Genomic DNA, 17282 nt, shown 5'->3' with positions numbered 1-17282 from the left:
CCGGAATCCACTGACCCACTGCTGTGCTCCGTGCCCACTGGAGTCCCCTTAGTCCCTCCTCACCAGATTCACACAGACCTACTGAGCCTTTAAAGTGGAAGGTTTCCCAAAGAAAACCAAAACTGTTCATCTGGTAACTGGTTTTATTTTTCCTGTTTATTTTAAATGTAGGGCTAACAGGTCATGATGATTTTGAACCTGGGGGATAAGGAGAGATCTGTGCTAATGTTTACATGATTTTTCTAGGAAGAGAATAAAGAAATTTTGATCCCCTTGGTAGCACCTAATATACATACTCTCATTTTATTTTTTTTTAAATTTATTTAATTTATTTATTTTTGGCTCTGTTGGATCTTCATTGCTCCAGACGGGCTTTCTCCAGTTGCAGAGAGCGGGGGCTACTCTTTGTTGCAATGTGCGGGCTTCTCACTGCAGTGGTTTCTCTTGTTGCAGAGCACAGGCTCTAGGTGCGTGGGCTTCAGTAGTTGTGGCTCATGGGCTCTAGAGCACAGGCTCAGTAGTTTTGGTGCACAGGCCTAGTTGCTCTGTGGCATGTGGGATCTTCCTGGACCAGGGCTCGAACCGGTGTCCCCTGCATTGGCAGGTGGATTCCCAACCACTGCACCACCAGGGAAGCCCCATGCTCTCATTTTAAAAATGTATTGTGTGTCTTAGGTATTTGGTTAAAGTTTTTGCATATAGATTTGTTATTCCACATTAGGTGTTAGGCATGTAGAAATGGTCACAGGCATAAGGAACTTTCCAAAGGTAAAGAGAATTCAGGATGCATTAGTTTTTCTTCCTTGCCAGGTTCCTGAGGTCATGTTTCCTGTTCATTTCCTTTTCCTAGTTTCCATCTTCCCTCAAGAGAGCTCAAATAAGAAGATGTCTTGAAGGTTCTGAGGACCACCGTCCTTCCATTCATTCACATATTCACAAACACAAGTGCCTTCTCTGGGCAACCATTGAACTGTCTGCTCAGGGATGCAAAGATGAATGACTTGTCCTCTGCACTCAGATCTAAACTGAGGCACAGAGACAGGGTGATACAAAAAACCCCACAAGTATAATTTTCTTTTCACTACTGTGTTGCACTTCAACCTAGAAAAACGAACTGAATTTTTATGCTAACAATTTAGAAATTCGAATAGGCCCCTGGACGATGTCAGTTCACCAGAGTGTTAAATGCCCTTACACAACTTTCTCTGTTGGAGAGTTGTATAAACAAATGGCCTAACTTATAACGTTTAGATGGGCTACCTAAATGCCCTTTCTTGACTTAATATAGGAGCTGGCATGTGGCTTCTTGCCATCTTGATTCCTATCATCTCAAGTGCCTGCCATCTCTGGTTCTTGGATTCTGAGAAAGTGGCACTGGACGCTAAAAAGTAGATTTCCTAATAGAAATGTTACTTTTTCCTATGGTGAGTCCACACAGGGTAGGTAGAAGGTCACGTTTATTTTAGCTGGAATTATATTGCCTCAGTTTGAATACTATACATTTAATAGATGAAAAATGAAAATTAGCTTTTACTTGATATCAAGGAAAAAATAAATTTTACTTGGCATCAAAATATTTCAAAATATGGGAACCTTGGGGATAAAATAATAAAAGGGTCCTTGGTGGTGAAAAGATGGGAGACCATGGCAGAATGTTGCATTTTCTATTAAGATTTGTAACAAGAACCTATAAAGTTGGGCATAAAAAATTTCAATATTTGGGAAGAAATATACTCACTGTAGAATTGATAATACTCTCAAAAATATACCCTGATCTGCTCTTGAACATGTATGAAGGATTGTCATCAGAATCTTGACCTTGCAGTATTTTAGAGTATTCATTTATTCCACAGATATCATATTTCATTAATTCTAAAACATTTTTTTCACATTGTAGCATCTGAAATCCAAATACTTCTAAAACTTGGTGGTATATCATAATTTAATTTGCAGTATTTTTTAATGGTACATAAAATAAATGTATTTTATAATCTATGGAATCTTATATTTGAGGAAACATGGTAATTAGAATGCCAGCCATATACCAGTCAGTTTTAAGCTTTGGAGCTCTAATTGTGACCAAGATAGACTGGGTCCTTGTTATCAAGTTTACACTGTAGTGGAGAACACAGACAAGAGCTTGTAACATGACTTAGACTGGGTAGTCAGGAAATGGTTTTCTTTTTAAGGGGAATTTCAGACATATACAAAAATAAAGTAGGGTAATAAACCTACATATATGTATTATCACCCATCTTCAACAATTACCAATTCATAGCTAATCTCGTTTGATCCATATTCCTACCTATTACCCACCCCAATTTTTTGAAGTTCACCCCAGACATAATATATGTCTTTAAAGACTGTACCACAATACCATCACACTAAAATAGAAAGGACTTCTTATTCCAAAAGATGGAGTACACAAACATTTCCCTATTCTTCCTGCTAAGTACAGCTAAAAACCATGAACATGATATATAAAACAAATATAAAATTCTGAAAGGGGGAAGAGAGAAGGCAGACTGGCTAGGGGATTCCTGGGAACCAAGGAACAATACAGTGGTAAGTTCCCTGGATTTTGTTATTGGTCTTATATTCTATAGTGATTACTGGAAAAGGCAGCCACCTGGAAATTCTGAGTGCAGATAAAGAAAGGCCCAAGAAAAGCCTACTCCCTTTAGCCAATGGACCAGGAAAGGGGCAGCCTACAAGACAGAAACTTTTATGTAATAAACCCTCTATTCAAGCCAAACACACAAAAACAACAACAAAACTAAGACGCTACCAGCAAAGATAATGTATAGAGCCTAGACTTTCACCCTTTCCAGGTTACAACAAAATGCTCCAGTAGGTCAGGTGTTAAGGGGGGTCTCTCCCAATGCAGTGTGAGTGGAGAACACATGCGAACACTGGACTTCTATCTCCACCTGGGCTAACATGGCTCCTCTCCCGTTTCCTGTTAGGTGCCCTGCCCCTTCCACTAGGAAGTGTCAGAGGAAGGCTAACTGACAGTCAGAACTTCTTCCCACTTCTCAGCAGAACTGAGGCCATTCGTGCACTTCCATCTACCATTCTGCACTGTCAATGGAGAATACATGAAGAGCATCAGGGTGCTCCCCTTCCTAATCAGAATTATGTCAGCACAGCCTACAGTGGAGCCTGAACTCCAATTTCTACCAAGCAGTGACAAGGAGCCCTCCCCTCTGTGTGTCAACTGAGGCAGAGAGGAGAACCTGAACATCCATCTCCATCTGGCTGTAACGAGGCAGTGTCTTGTTCCCCAGCTGGAGCAGTACCTGAGGCCAGCTAAAACAGGTATCAGGGCTTCCCTGGTGGCGCAGTGGTTGGGAGTCTGCCTACCGATGCAGGGGACACAGGTTTGTGACCCAGCCCGGGAGGATCCCACATGCCGCGGAGCGGCTGGGCCCATGAGCCATGGCCGCTGAGCCAGCGCATCTGGAGCCTGTGCTCTGCGACGGGAGAGGCCACAGCAGTGAGGCCCACGTACCACAAAAAGAAAAAAAAAAAAAAAAAAAAAGGTATCAGAGGAGGCCTGCTAAAACACAAGATTTAATGAGATCCAGATTCTCATAATATCCAAAATGTTCAATGAAAAATCACTTTGAATGAAAAGTCACTTATCATACCAAGAACCAGGAAGATCTCAACTTGAGTGACAAAAGGCAACCAACAAACAGCAATACGGTGATGACACAAATGTTAGAATTACCTGACGAGGATTTTAAAGCAGCCATCATAAAAATGCTTCAACAAACAATTATGAACACTTGAAATAAATGTAAAAGTCTCAGCAAGGAAGTAGAATGTCTCAACCAAGAGGTAGGATATATACGAAAAACCAATTTAAAATTTTAAAACTAAAAAAAATACAATAACAAATTAAAAAAAAACCCTCCAAGAATGAGCTCAACAACAGAATAAAGAGAATAGAGGAAAGAATCAGTGAACTTGAAAATGGAACCACAGAAATTAGCCAATTTGAACAATGATAAAAATAGACTGAAAAATATTAAAAAATTGGGCGTCAGGAAAATCTGTAAAATCTGTAAAATCTATAAAATCTATAACATATAACATTCCTATCATTGGAATTCCAGAAGAGAGGAGAAAGATGGTGTGGGATGAAGAAGTGTTCAAAGAAACAGTTTCTAAAAAAATTTCCCAAATTTATCAAAAGACATAAAAACCTATAGATTCAAAAAGCTGAATGAACTCCAAACAGGATAAACTAAAAAAATTCCACACCAAAAGCACATCATAGTCAAACTTCTGGAACGAAAAAAGAAAAATTATTGAAAGCAGTCAGAAATGACATCTTACCTGCCAGGGCAGAGGCCAGGAGACATCACGGTGGTGGGTCTATATGGTAGCAGCTTTGTGGGGCTGTCTGGCTCTTACACTCGGCCGCCACCAGCTCCTACAGGGTCTTCCTTGTGCAAGGGGCTGACCCAAATACTGCTCGTCTTAGACCTGGCCTGGTGGTTGCGCATCAACTTCCCCTATGTCTTCATCATAGCTTCCATGATGCTCAAAGTCCACATGCATGTTCATATTGAGATCCATCGAAGGCCTTCCTCGGACTGACAGACGTGTCCTTAGGCTCAGGGCATCAGAGCACACCTAGCATGAGGGACTCTCAGCATCCACCTCGCAGAAGAGAAGGGAGCAGGTGATGACTCAGACAAAATGCTGTATAGACTCAACAGAACGCAGAAGGAGAGCCCTTGCCCATCAGATATAACTTCCAGGACGAATAAGCTTGCAGTTGATGTAAATGGTAATTCACAAAATGAGTTAACATTGGAAATGAAAATGATCTGAGTGAGGTCAGCTTCTTGCTTCACGATGGCAACAAAGCACTTCCATGTTTGCAAGAATCAATAAGAAGAAATTCAGCTTCAGCAGCTGTTCAGAGGAAGACTGGATCTGTTCTTTGCTCCTGCAAAAGAGTGTTTTGCTGGGGTGTCCTGTGGCACTGGAGAAGCTCAGGTGAGGCACTGGCTGGGAGGAGGGCCCACAGCCACTGAGAGCCACAGAGGACAGAGCCACAAAGGAGAGCCTGGGGAGTCAGGACTACCATCCTCTCAAAAATGGTCAGAAATGGGGATTTGTGAGGATGAACCACCAAGTGCTTTTCTGGAGAGGCTAGACTCTGAGTTGGAACTGTCTTGCCTGCATTCCATCCTGTCTACACTGCTGCAGCACATCCCCAAATATTCTTGAATGATGAGACAAAATGTGTTTTCCCTGGCCATTCAAAGCTCATGTTTTCAGAGCAAACAGTAGAATACAAGAAAATGCTTTCATGTGAAAAAAGTACCTCAAATGATCTGCAGATAACACTGGCATTACTGGCTCTACAAGCTTTTGAATTTGCAAATCTGTTATGTCATAATTAAGGTACCAGCAGAACAATAAAAATTTTAAAAGTCCTAAATGATTTCTTTTGCATTAAGTCTGGATGCAAACCATGCAGCCATGAAGCTCCTGCTTTGGTTTGTATGACCAGATAGACTTAAAGTAAGTGGAATTCAAGGAAGGAAATTTTTGACTTTTAAATTGTGCTTGAAAGACATTCAGGATTGGGAAACCATTTCAAGGAGAATACTGATATATCCTACATAAATATCAGATTAGACCCTAAAGATTTAACATGAAGCATTTAATATGCCTTCAACACCCATTCTAAAGGGCTACAGTCCCAGATACTGTCTCTCCAGACTGTCTCTGACCATCTAATGGAAGTAGATATTTGTAAAATCAACCCCTCTGTACTTGCTCTGAGCCAGGCTGAGTTGATGGTAAGCTGTTACCACTTCTGCATTTTTTTTTTTTTTTTTTTTTCTTTTTGCAGTACGTGGGCCTCTCACTGTTGTGGCCTCTCCCGTTGCAGAGCACAGGCTCCGGACACGCAGGCTCAGCGGCCATGGCTCATGGGCCCAGCCACTCCGCAGCATGTGGGATCTTCCCGGACCGGGGCACGAACCCATGTCCCCTGCATCGGCAGGCGGCCTCTCAACCACTGCGCCACCAGGGAAGCCCCATTTCTGCATTTTGTAGAATAATTTTTGTCAACAAAATTTGATTTCTCTTCTCACATGCCTCTCCTTCCACTTCAAATGCAATAAATGGAGGCCCTACAGTGAAAGTTGCAACATTAACCTTACCTTTAGATAAACCTTTCTCTAATTAGGAACCCTAGCAGTGTTATTTGAAATAAAAAGGAGCCTGAGGCTATCTGTCGTTGCTCAGTTATAGAGAGGCAAATCAAGTTATTTCCCTTATAGAAGGTTTCCAGTTTACAGGAGTCAAGGTATCTCTACACTTAGATTTTTCTGGGTTAACTCCTTTTGTTGTGTGTTGATAACTTTGATAAAAGGCACTTAAGAGTGTAAGTTTTTAAGGAGTCCCAAAGTAAGACTTAACCAATTTCAGAATTATTTGACTGCATATATTTATATTGTGTGCTAAATTACTATACCGTGTGCTATTTTAGTGTTTTGGGAAAATGAAAAATAAAGCCCATTCTTTGGCATAATAAATGTCTCATTTTATGTGTGTAAAAGAAAATTACAATTGGTTTCTCATCAGGAACAATGAAGGCCAGAAGGAAGTGGCACAACACTTTTCAAATTCTGAAAGAAAAGAACTGCCAACGCAGAATTCTATATCTAGTAAAAATATGCTTCAGGGATGAAGGGGGAAAATCAAGGCATTCTCAGATGAAGGAAAACTAAGAGAACTTGTTTCCAGCATACCTGCGCTAAAAGAATGACTAAAGGAAGTTCTTGAAACAGAAAGGAAATGATAAAAGAAGGAATCTTGAAACATCAGGAAGAACAGAAAGAGTAAAAATATGGATAAATACAGTACACTGTATTTTTCTTGAGTTTTCTAAATTATGTTTGTTGAAGCAAAAATTATAGCTGTCTATTGTGGTTTTCAATGTATATAGAGGAAATAAGACAATTATAAATGGGAGGGTCAAGGGCATAAAGAGAGGTAAGTTTTTTATACTTCACTCAAACTTAAGATATTGACGCCAGTAGACAGTGACAAGTTATGTACTTATAAGGTAATACCTAGAGCAACCACTCTGAAAGCTATAGAAAGAGGTACACTCAAAAATGCAATAGATACATCAAAATGGAATTTTTAAAAATTGTTCAATTAACCCACAGATAGGCAGGAAAACAGAAAAATGTTAAACATAGAGAACCAGAAAATAAAAAATAATGGCAGACTTAAATATTCATACATCATAATTACATTAAATAACAAGACACTAAATATTAAAGACAGAGATTGGCAGTGCATTAAAAATATGACCCAATTATATGAACTATATGGTATCTGTAAGAAACTCACTTCAAATATAATGATAAAGGGAGGTTGAAAGTGAAAGGATGGAATAAAAGATATACTTTGAAACATTAATCAAAAGCAGGAGTGGCTAGATTAGTATCAAATAATGTAGACTTTAGAGCAAGAAATTTAGGGATAGGGAGGGATGTGTCATAGTGATAAAAGGGTCAATCCACTAAGAAGACAGCAATCTTAAATGTTTATGTACAAAGTAATAAGGATGCAAAATATGTGAAGCAAAAACTGACAGAAATGAATGGAAACAGACAAATATAAAATTATAGTTGATGACTTCAACATCCCTCTCTCAACAATTGATAGAACAATTTGATAGAAAATCAGCAAAGGGAATTCCCTGGCGGTCCAATTGTTAGGACTCTGCACTTTCACTGCTGAGGCCACGGGTTCAATCCTTGGTCAGTGAACTAAGATCCCACAAGCCATGTGGTGCGGCCAAAAAAAAAAAAAAAAAAAAAAAACAAGGATATAGAACTCAACAACACTCCACTCAACAATGACAGAATGCACAATCTTTTCAAGTACCTGGGGAATATATGCCAAGATAGACCATTCCTAAGCTATAAAACAAACCTCAACAAATTGAAAAGAATTGAAATAATATAAAATGTGTCCTCTGGCCACAATGGAATCAATTAGAAATCAATAACAGAAAGCTAAAAGGAAAATTTCCAAACACTTAGAAACTAAACAACACACTTCTAAATAATTCATGGGTTAAGTCTCAAGGGAAATTTTAAGATATATGTTTAACAGAATGAAAGTGAAAATACACACTACTGTATATAAAACAGATAACCAACAAGGACCTACTGTATAGCACAGGGAACTATACTCAATATTTTGTAATAACCAATAAGGGAAAATAATCTAAAAAATATATATATATATGTATATATATATATGAACCACTGCTGTATACCTGAAACCAACTATATTTCAATTAAAAAGAGGAAAGATCACAAATCAAGGCTACTACCTCAAGAAACTAGGGGGAAAAAAGCAAAATAAACTCAAGCAGAATGCAAAAATAAAGAGCTGAAATGAATGGGACAGAAAAAAGTTAACTGAGAAACACAAATGAAACAAAAAGCTTTGAAATGTTCAATCAAATTGACAAACCTCTCACAAGACTGAAAGGGAAAAATAGAGAAGACTCAAGTTACTAACATCAAAAATAAAATAAGGGATATTACTATAGACCCTGCAGACATTAAAAATATAATAATGGAATATCACAAACAACTCTACACATATATCTGACAACTTTGATTATATGGAGCAATTCCTCAAGAAGTACAAACTACTACAACTCATCAAATATAAAATGTATAATTTGAATAACCATATAACTATTATGGAAATTGAGTTTGTAATTTTTTAATTCTCACAAAGCAATCTTCACACCTACATGGTTTTATTGGAGAATTCTACCAGCTGTTTAAAGAAGAATTAACATGTCTATACAAACTCTTCCTGAAATAGAAGAGGGAAAACTTCCCAATTTGTTTTATTACCTTGATACCAAAGCCAAAGACAGTAAAAACACAAACAGAACTGCAGACCAATATCTCTCATGATTAGAGATAGAAAAATTCTTAACGAAGTGTTAGCAAATAGAATTCAGCAATATAGTAAAAAATTATACACCATGACCAAGTGGGATTTATCCCAGGTATGCAAAGCTGGTTCAATTAATGTAATCATAGCAATAGGCTAAGGAAGTCATATGATCATATCAAAAGATGCAGAAAAAGCATTTGACAAAATCCAAGACATATTCATGATAAACATTCAGCAAACTAAAATACAGGGGAACTTCCTCAACATGACATACACACACAAAATCTATTAAAGTCTACAGTTAACGCTGTGCTCAATGTTTAGAAACTAGATGATTTCTTCCTAAGATCAGGAACAAGGCAAGGATCTCTCACTATGTCTATCCCACATCATACTGGAAGTTCTAGCTAATGCAATATAACAGTAAAAGGTATACAGGTAGGTTGGGAAGGAAGAAATAAAACTGATTTTGTTCCCAGTTACATGATTATTGTTGTAGAAAATCCCAAAGATGAACAAAAAACTCCTGAACTAATAAGCCACTGTATTAAGGTTTCAGGATACAAGGTTAATACACAAAAATCAATTGCTTTGGGACTTTCCTGGTGGTGCAGTGGTTGGGAGTCTGCCTGCCGATGCAGGGGACACGGGTTCGTGCCCCGGTCTGGGAAGATCCCACATGCCGCGGAGCGGCTGGTCCCGTGAGCCATGGCCGCTGAGCCTGCGCGTCCGGAGCCTGTGCTCCGCAACGGGAGAGGCCGCAACAGTGAGAGGCCCGCGTACCGCAAACAAAAAAAAAAAAAAAAAAAAAAGAATCCGCCTGCAAGTGCAGGGGACATGGGTTCAAGACCTGGTCTAGGAAGATCCCACATGCCATGGAGCAACTAAGCCCTTGCGCCACAACTACTGAGCCTGTGCTCTAGAGCCCAAGAGCCACAGCTACTGAGCCTGTGTGCCACAACTACTGAAGCCCGTGTGCCTAGAGCCCGTGCTCTGCAACAAGCCACCGCAACGAGAAGCCCGTGCACTGCAACGAAGAGTAGCCCCTGCTCACTGCAATTAGAGAAAGCCCGCATGCAGCAACGAATACCCAACACAGCCAAAAATAAAATAAATAAATTTAAAAAAATCAATTCCTTTGCTATATACCAGCAATAAACAATTGGAATGTGAAATTTAAAATATAATGACATTTACATTAATAGCCCAAAAATAAAATAATTAGGTATGTCACAAAATATGTACAGGATCTGAGGAAAGCTACAAAACTGATTAAACAAATCAAAGATGACCTAAATGCATGGAGACATAATCCATGTTCATGAATAGGAAGACTCAATATTGTTAGGATGGCACAATATGCATTGATCCATAGATTTCAATGCAATCTCAGTCAAAATCCCAGCAAGTTATTTTTGGATATAGACAAACTGATTCTAAAGTTTATATGGAAAGGCAAAAGGCCCAGAATGGCCAACATAATACGAAACAAAAAAAGCACCACCAGCAGGCTTACATTACCTGACTTCAAGTCTTACTATAAAGTACAGTAATCAAGACAGTGTGGTATTGCCAAAAGTATAAACTAACAGATCAATGGAACAGAATAAAGAGCCCAGAGATAGAACCACATAAATACAGCCAATTGATCTTTGGCAAAAGAGCAAAGGCCATTCAATGAAGAAAGGATAGCCTTTTCAACAGATGTTCAAACTGGACATCCACATGCAAAAAAATTAATCCAGACCTTACACCTTTCACAAAAATTAACTAAAAATAGGTCATAGGCTAAATGTAAAACACAAAACTCTTAAAATTTCTTGAAGCTAACACAAGCCAAAATCTAGGTGACTTGGGCTTGGTGATGAGTTTTTAGATACAACACCAAAAGCATCATCCATGAAAGAAAAAATAGATAGGTTAAAACAAATAACTCCTCCTCTGCAAAAGACACTATAAATGAAATGAAAAGGCAAGCTACAGACTGGGAGAAAATGTTTGTGAAATACACACTTGATAAAAGACTTGTACATTCCAAAATGTATGAAGAACTCTTAAAAACTGAACAATAACAATCCAATTTAAAAATAGACAAGAGAACTGCTACACATGTATTAGAATGGTTAAAATCTGCAGCACTAACAATATCAAATGCTGGTGAGGGTATGGAAATAAAGGTACTCTCAGTCATTGCTAGTAGAAATGCAAAACAGTACAGCCACTTTGGAAGACAGTTTGGTAGTTTGTTACAAAAGTAAACTTAGTCTTATCATATGATCCAGCAATCACATCCCTACATATTTACCCAAGTGAGATGAAAACTTATGTCCACAGAAAATTCTGCACACGAACGTATACAGTGGCTTCATTTATGATTGTCAAAACTGGAAGCAATCAAGAGCTCCTCTGGTCGGTGAATAGACTGTGGAACATCCATACGCTGGAATATTATTCAATGATAAAAACAAATGAAATATCAAACCACAAAAAGACACGGGAGAACCTCAAATTCACGTTGCTAAGTGAAAGAAGCCAGTCTGAAAAGGCTACATATTGTGTGATTCTAACTATATGACTTCTGGAAAAGGTAAAACTACAGAGATAGTAAAAAGAACAGTGGTTGCCAGGAGTTTGGAGTGGGGAACAGAGATGGGGGAAGGAGTGAAAAATTGGGGCATGGAACTTTTAGGGTGATCAGACTATATGTAATGTTAGATACATGGCATTATGCACTTGTGAAAACCCACAGAACTGTACAACACAAGCAGTGAACACCAAAGTGAACTAGGGACTTTAATAATAAGTAGCAATATTGGGACTTCCTTGGTGGCACAGTGGTTAAGAATCCACCTGCCAATGCAGGGGACGTGGGTTCGAGCCCTGGTCTGGGAAGATCCCACATGCCGCAGAGCAACTAAGCCCGTGTGCCACAACTACTGAGCCTGACAGCCACAACTACCGAGCCCGAGTGCCACAACTACCGAAGCCCGCATGCTTAGAGCCCATGCTCCGCAACAAGAGAAGCCACTGCAAAGAGAAGCCTGCGCACCACAACGAAGAGTAGACCCCTCTTGCCACAACTAGAGAAAGCCCGCGCGCAGCAACGAAGACGCAATGCAGCCAAAAATTAATTAATTAAAAAAAAATAATAAGTAGCAATACTGACTTACCAGTTACAAATGTACCACACTAATACAAGAAGTTAAGAATAGGGGAAACTCTGGGGAAGAGGGAGTGTTCAGGAACTACACATACTATCTTGTGAACTTTCTGTAAACCCAAAATTTCTCTAAAAAATAAACTCTCTTTTAAAAGAGGGGGAGGGAGGCAGGGGGAGGCAAAGAGAGAGAGAGAATAGTATGAGTTGATTGTGGGGCCGGACTTCGCATGGCTTTGAGCTGCATTGAAGATTTCACCGTCTAAAAACAATGGGGTGCCACTGATAGGACTCAGGTACCCAGTGTCAAGGTTTAGGGTTGAACATCTGCTATTTCCAGGCCTCTTCTGGATGATGGAGGTCTTGAGACTTTTTCACTAGTCTACTGAAATGTAATTCTCTGTACCTTCATGTGTCTATGAACATACCAACTCCCCCTTCCTTTTATTAAATAGTAAGCCTAAATTCAACAAACATTTGCTCCAAATACTGGAATTTTAAAAGTTTATCAGTCCTTAAGGATATGAAGGGGCCCAGAGAATTCTACTTCTATCAGTAAGGTAGAGTAAATGATTTTAAAAAAAACCCAGGGCTTCCCTGGTGGCACAGTGGTTAAGAATCCGCCTGCCAGTGCAGGGGACATGGGTTCAATTCCTGGTCCGGGAAGATCCCACATGCCGCGGAGCAACTAAGCCCGTGTGCCACAACTACTGAGCCTGCGCTCCAGAGCCTGCGAGCCACAACTACTGAAGCCTGCACACCTAGAGCCGGTGCTCCACAACAAGGGAAGCCACCACAATGAGAAGCCTGTGCACCACAACGAAGAGTAGCCCCCGCTCGCCACAACTAGAGAAAGCCTGCGCGCAGCAACGAAGACCCAATGCAGCCAAAAATAAATAAATAAATAAAAAATTTAAAAACCCAACTATACTCTAGATATGACATACCTTTATGGATTTTTTTGTTCTTGAAAAGTCCCACCTCCTTTCAGCCTCCCCCCAAGTGAATTAAAACAATCCAGGAATAGTAAATGGTAAGCAAAGGGGAGAAAGGGCTGTCCTGAGGGTGAGTGCCAAAAATCGCACTATAACTTGAATTACTATACTTTGGGCCAATAAAGAAGGGGGAATGACTAGGCAGATTAGAAGAAGAATCAACTAAAACCAAAAGAAATGGAAAATAAAATTGGTTAAATGACGGATTAGACACAGTTGAAGAGAAGATTTGAGATTGGCAGCTATATCTGATTACTCAAAGTGAGATACAGCGAGGCAAGTCAATGGATAAAAATTAAATGAGATGGTTCATTTGACGGCCTTCACAGATCTGTCTTTTGATTCAACAGTATTTGGATGGAAGATAACCCAGGACTATTCTCCTTCGAGGCTCTGACCACACTTCAATGTTCTGTCCAACCTCAGCCTCCAAAGTACCTCTGAACCAGCTCATGTCTCATGCCTCCAAGACCAGCTAACACTGTATTTTGTGGCCAGGATGCCTTGTCTCCAACAAGAGCTCCCAGATCCTTCAGAATTATTCAAATAAGGCCAAGGCCACTCACTATCCACTATCTGGCCAAGCTGCATTTGTGAATCTCTAACACCTGACTCTCTGGGCTTCTTTCTTCCTTCCTTTCTCTTCCTTTCTTCCTTTCTCTTCCTTTCTTCCTTTCTCTTTATTTCTTTCTTTCTCTCTCTCTTTCTTTCTTAGTTATGCCATGTTGGGTCTTCATTACTGCGCATGGGCTTTCTCTAGTTGCAGCGAGTGGGGGCTACTCTTCGTTGCAGTACGCAGGCTTCTCATTGCAGTGGCTTCTCTTGTTGCAGAGCACAGGCTCTAGGCGTGCGGGCTCAGTAGTTGCAGCACATGGGCTCTAGGGCACGTGGGCCCAGTAGTTGTGGCACGCAGGCGCTAGAGTGCAGGCTCAGTAGTTGTGGCACATGGGCTTAGTTGCTCCACAACATGTGGGATCTTCCTGGACCAGGGATCAAACCTGTGTCCCCTGCATTGGCAGGTGGATTCTTAACCACTGCACCACAAGGGAAGTCCCTGGGCTACTATTTTAATTGCAACAATGTGGCCCTCTAAAGTGTGTGTGCCACTTCAGGAAGTTGTCAAGGCAGAAACACAAAGGCACCAAATGCCTCCTTGCAAAACTAGTTTAGTGATGGTGCCTTCTTTGAGGATAAACAGAAGCCATCTCAAGATGAGTCAGGTTACACCTTGGATGCCTTAGAGGAGAAGAACTGAAGCTGGCCCTAATAGATCTGCATCCTCTGGGCTCTGACAGCACAGCTCCTCATGTCTGTGACTTCTGAAAGCACCACTTCCTAAAGCAGGAAGTGAAACGCATCAAGAAGATGTGCTTCCGCCTGACCAACCTCTACAGGTCAGGCTTGGGTAGTACCTCTTTGAAAGATTCACACTCAAGCATGATTAGAGACCTCCTGAATTCAGTGGCCCTTGAGGGGCACTCTTACATTCCCCTGGCTTCAGGTACTCCACCTGAACTTCTGCTCCCATCCCAAGGGCAGTTGTTTATATACTCCTCCAGACACTTTTCCAAGATGTGAACAAGGTGGAAACAATAAATTTTTTTCTTTTTAACATGGAAAAAGTTTAAATTTAAAATAACTAAAGAGAATGGCATGGACTTATATATACTACCAAATGGAAAATAGATAGCTAGTGGGAAGCAGCCACATAGCACAGGGAGATCAGGTGGTTTGTGACCACCTAGAGGGATGGGATAGGGAGGGTGGGAGGGAGATGCAAGAGGGAGGAGATATGGGGATATATGTATATGTATAGCTGATTCACTTTGTTATAAAGCAGAAACTAACACACCATTGTAAAGCAATTATACTCCAATAAAGATGTTAATAAATAAATAAATAAATAAATAAATAAAAATAACTAAGAGAAGTGGAGGATAAACTCAGATTTAAATGGGTCTGATCGGAGTCCCAGAAAAGAATAGGGACAGTGGGGCAAAGGCAATACTTGAAGATCATTTTCTAGGACTAATGAAATACATTCCTAAAAACATCAGAGTGAAACTGCAGAACTAAAGCAGAGACTAAAAGCAGATCTTAAAAGCAGGAAAATAGAAAAGAGTGATACTCTGTTAAAAAAAAATTAATGAAATAAGAATGTTATTATAACAAATAAATTATATTACTATAATCATAAATTTTTGTATATTGTGTCTTGACTTTTATTCATTGGAAATTAATAAAAATAATATATTAATGAATAAAATTTATGAAATAACATCTTTACATGCTGGAAGAATAGTTGTTAACCCACTTGACCACATTTCAAGAATGAAAATAAAGCTATTTTTAGGTAAAACAAAAATTGTTTACCATATCAAGCTTTTACTAAATCAAACTCTAAAAGGATATACTTTAGGAAGAGTGATGAAGAAATAAAATAAAAATGTATATGTAAATATAATTTTAAAAGCAAGAAAAACATTAATGCCTAATTCATAAAGTTAAAAATAAGGACTAAAGTAAAATAATGGGTAACAATCACATGGAATTTTGGAGGCAAGTGATCAGAAATAATGTTTTCACATTCTTGTATTTTTCAAGTGGAGGTATAAGTTATTGTTAAATATAAATATTTAATACAGATGTTAAAAATTTCATGAGTAATCATTCAAAGAATAGAAATATGAATGGAAATATATATATATGTGTGTATATATATTCTAACATATATATTCTAATGATTAGTGGTCCTAAATAACCAATGGGTCAAAGAAGAAATCAAACAGAAAATCAGAAAATACTTTGCAATGAATAAAAATGAAGACACAATATACCAAATCTTATGAGATGCAGCTAAAGCAGTTCTTAGAGACAAATTTGTATCTGTAAATGCCTACACTAAGAAAAACGAAAGATCTCAAATCAATAACTTAACCTTGCACCCTAAGACACTGGAAAAAGCAGAACAAATTAAACCTACAAATAGAAGAAAGGAAACAATAAAGATAAGAGCAGGAAAAAGTGAAACAATGAACAGAAAACAACAGAGATAATTAACGAAACAAAAATCTGGCTCTTTGAAAAGTTCAACATAATTGATATACCTTTAGGTAGTTTGACAAAGAAGAAAAGAGAAGAATCAAATTACTAGAATCAGAATTGAAAGAGGGACATTAGTACTAATCTTACAGATGTAAAAATAATTATGAAGGAATACCATGAACAATTATTTGCCAACAAATTAACTAACTTAGGTGAAATGGACAAATTCTTAGGAAGACCCAAGTTACTGAAACTGACTCAAGAAGAAAGAGGCAATCTGAATAGACCTATAGCAAGTAGAAATATTGAATAATTTTTCAAAACAATAATTTTTCAAAACTAACCACAAAGATAAGCCTAGGCTGATATGGCTTCACTGTTAAATTCTACCAAACATTCCAAGAATTAATACCAACCAATTCTTCACAAAGTCTTCCAAACATAGAAGAGGCAGTAAAACTTCCCAAATCCTTCTGAAACAAGTATTATTCCAATAATAACAGTAGACAAAGACAGTACAAGAAAACGTCACACCAATATCTCTTATGAATATGGAAGCAAAATCCTCTAGAACACACTAGCAAACTAAATTCAGCAAACATATAAAATAAATTATACACCTTGACAAAGTGGGATTTATCCCAGGAATGCAAGGTTTGGTTAACATCTGAAAATCAATTAATGTAATACATCATATCAATGGAATAAAAACAAAAATCACCTTATAATCTCAATAGATGTAGAAAAAAAATTTGACAAAATTTAACATCCTTTCATGATTGAAAGTACTCAACAAACTAGAAATACAAGGGAATTTCTTCAACCTAATAAAACACATCTACAAAAAACCCTCAGGTAACATCATACTTGATGAAAGACTGTATCATTTCCCGTAAGATCAGGAATGAGACAGGGATTTATGATTTCACCACTTCTATTCAACATTGTACAGGAGGTTCTATCCTGGGCAATTAAACAGGAAAAGTAAGGAACAGACATTTAGTTTGGAAAGGAAGAAATGAAAGTATTTCTATTCACAGATGGTATGATCCTATACATAGAAAATTCTAAGGAACCCACTGACAACTTTTAGAACTAAGAAATGAGTTCAGCAA

The 17282-nt window shown here is 38.6% G+C and overlaps 1 protein-coding gene across 1 annotated transcript; it reads left to right on the top strand.

Annotated features, from left to right (window-relative positions):
- The first annotated feature begins 4332 nt into the window (after positions 1 to 4332).
- On the top strand, positions 4333 to 7871 carry LOC111169910 (protein FAM220A). Its single transcript, XM_089897351.1, is given in 5 exon segments — positions 4333 to 4565; positions 4665 to 4834; positions 4837 to 4945; positions 4947 to 5218; positions 5221 to 7871. Coding segments are annotated over 5 exon segments (987 nt in total). The 3' UTR covers positions 5424 to 7871.
- The last annotated feature ends 9411 nt before the right edge of the window (positions 7872 to 17282 follow it).

Source organism: Delphinapterus leucas, chromosome 16 (genome assembly GCF_059928025.1).
Source record: "Delphinapterus leucas isolate spDelLeu-1000000601 "Yukka" chromosome 16, BTC_Dleu_Yukka2, whole genome shotgun sequence".
NCBI classification, from domain to species: Eukaryota; Metazoa; Chordata; class Mammalia; order Artiodactyla; family Monodontidae; genus Delphinapterus; species Delphinapterus leucas.
Note: the sequence above shows the minus strand (reverse complement) of the source record. Positions and strands in the feature narration are given on the sequence as shown.